The sequence below is a fragment of the Nicotiana tomentosiformis genome, chromosome 8 (assembly GCF_000390325.3).
Source record: "Nicotiana tomentosiformis chromosome 8, ASM39032v3, whole genome shotgun sequence".
Classification (NCBI taxonomy): domain Eukaryota; kingdom Viridiplantae; phylum Streptophyta; class Magnoliopsida; order Solanales; family Solanaceae; genus Nicotiana; species Nicotiana tomentosiformis.
In genome coordinates this window covers 55,974,817-55,976,710 of record NC_090819.1, presented here as the reverse complement: position 1 = coordinate 55,976,710, position 1,894 = coordinate 55,974,817, and the positions used below count along the sequence as shown (strand labels likewise).

General features: G+C 44.8%; 1 protein-coding gene across 1 annotated transcript; it reads right to left on the bottom strand.

Moving 5' to 3' along the window:
* Positions 1-990: 990 nt before the first annotated feature.
* On the bottom strand, positions 991-1,499 carry LOC138897498 (uncharacterized). The gene is made up of 2 exons (XM_070183472.1): positions 1,329-1,499; positions 991-1,212 (listed from the first exon to the last, which is right to left on the bottom strand). Exons 1-2 carry the CDS (start codon positions 1,497-1,499, stop codon positions 991-993), a joined length of 393 nt encoding a protein of 130 aa, XP_070039573.1.
* Between the last annotated feature and the right edge of the window lie 395 nt (positions 1,500-1,894).

Genomic DNA, 1,894 nt, shown 5'->3' with positions numbered 1-1,894 from the left:
CTATCGGAACCATCAAAAATCATTCCGGAGCCGTTTAGACATAAGTCAATTTCTGGTCAACTCTTTCAACTTATGCTTCTAACCTTGGGACTGTGTCCCAATACATTCCGAAATATCACCGGAACTAAACAAACCACCCCGACAAGTCACATAACAGCCATTGAGCGTGGAATAAGAAGTAGATGGGGAAACGGGGATACAACACTCAAAACGACCGAATGAGTCGTTACATCCTCCCACTCTTAAACAAACGGTCGTCTTCTAACGGGTCTAGAATAAAACCTGCAGTATCAATATACCTGAAGCTATGTTCTTTGACCTCAACTTTCAAACCTATCGATCCAAAATGGCCACCGACACTACATCATAAGTCAAATCACCATCTAACTGAATTGTGCTGAAATCCAAAACATGAGACGGATCGCCGACATACTTCCAGAGCATGGAAACATGAAACACTGGATGAAAACTTGATAGACTAGGCGGCAATGCAAGCTTATAAGCTACCTCTCCAATCCTCTCAAGCACCTCAAGCCAATGTACCAAGGGCTCAACTTGCCCTTCTTCCCAAATATCATAACACCCTTCATGGGTGAAACTATGAGTAGTACCTTCTCCCCTACCATGTAAGAAACATCCTGAACTTTTCGATCGGCATAGCTATTCTTTCTAGACTCTGTCGTGCAAAGCCGATCTTGAATCAACTTAACCTTGTCCAAAGCACCCTGAACCAAGTCAGTACCCAATTTCCTAGCCTCACCCGGATCAAACCAACCCACCGGAGATCGACACCGCCTCCTATACAAAGTCTCATACGGAGCCATCTTAATGCTCGATTAGTAGCTTTTGTTGTAGGCAAACTCGGCAGGCAGCAGAAACTGATCCCAAGAACCCCCGAAGTCTATGAAACAAGCGCGTAGCATATCCTCCAATATTTGAATAGTGTGGTCGGACTTTCCATCTGTCTGAGGGTGGAATGTTGTACTCAACTCAACCTGTGTGCTTAACCGTCACTGCACTGCTCTCCAAAACTGCGAAGTCCTGATACATCTTTGCGGCACCCAAATGAATAGAATACTGCGAACTATGGGCCTCCTCAAGAATCAACTCACGTAGGCTATCCATATTGGGCACACAAATCGGACCTTGCATCCGCAACACTCCATCATCTCCAATAGTAACATCATTGGCATCACCGTGCTGAACCGTGTCCTAAAGGACAAGAAAATGGGGATCATCATACTGACGCTCTCTGATGCGGTCATATAAAGAAGATCGAGAAACCACACCAGCTAGAACCTGTTGGACTCAGAAATATCTAATCTCACAAATTGATTGGCCAATGCCTGAACATCTGACACCAGCAGTCTCTCACCAACAGGAATGAATGCAAGGCTACCCATACTCACTGCCTTTCTACTCAAGGCATCGCCCACCACATTGGCATTCCCGGGATGAGACAGAATGGTAATATCATAGTCCTTTAGCAGCTCCAACATTCTCTACTGCCTAAAATTTAGATTCTTTTGTTTGAACAAGTATTGGAGACTCTGATGATCCGTAAATATCTCACAAGACACACCATAGAGATAATGCCTCCAAATCTTCAATGCATGAACGATAGTTCCTAACTCCAAATAATGAATAGGGTAGTTCTTCTCATGATGCTTCAACTGGGGCGAAGCATAGCAATCATTCTACCCTCCTACATCAAGACACGCCCAATACCAATCCGAGAAGCATCAAAATACAATGTATAAGAGCCTGATGTTGAAGGCAAAATTAGAACTGGAGTTGCAGTCAAGGCAGTCTTGAGCTTCTGAAAGCTCTCCTCAAACTCATCTGACCACCTGAATGGAGCACCCTTCTGGGTCAACCTGCCCAGAGGCGCTGC

Excerpts from the sequence above, each read along its gene's own strand:
- LOC138897498 (XM_070183472.1), bottom strand. The coding sequence starts at position 1,499 with ATGTTGGAGCTGCTAAAGGACTATGATATTACCATTCTGTCTCATCCC. Across the intron at positions 1,213-1,328 it reads AGGCATTGGCCAATCAATTT|GACACGGTTCAGCACGGTGA; the intron begins GTGAGATTAGAT and ends CTTGTCCTTTAG.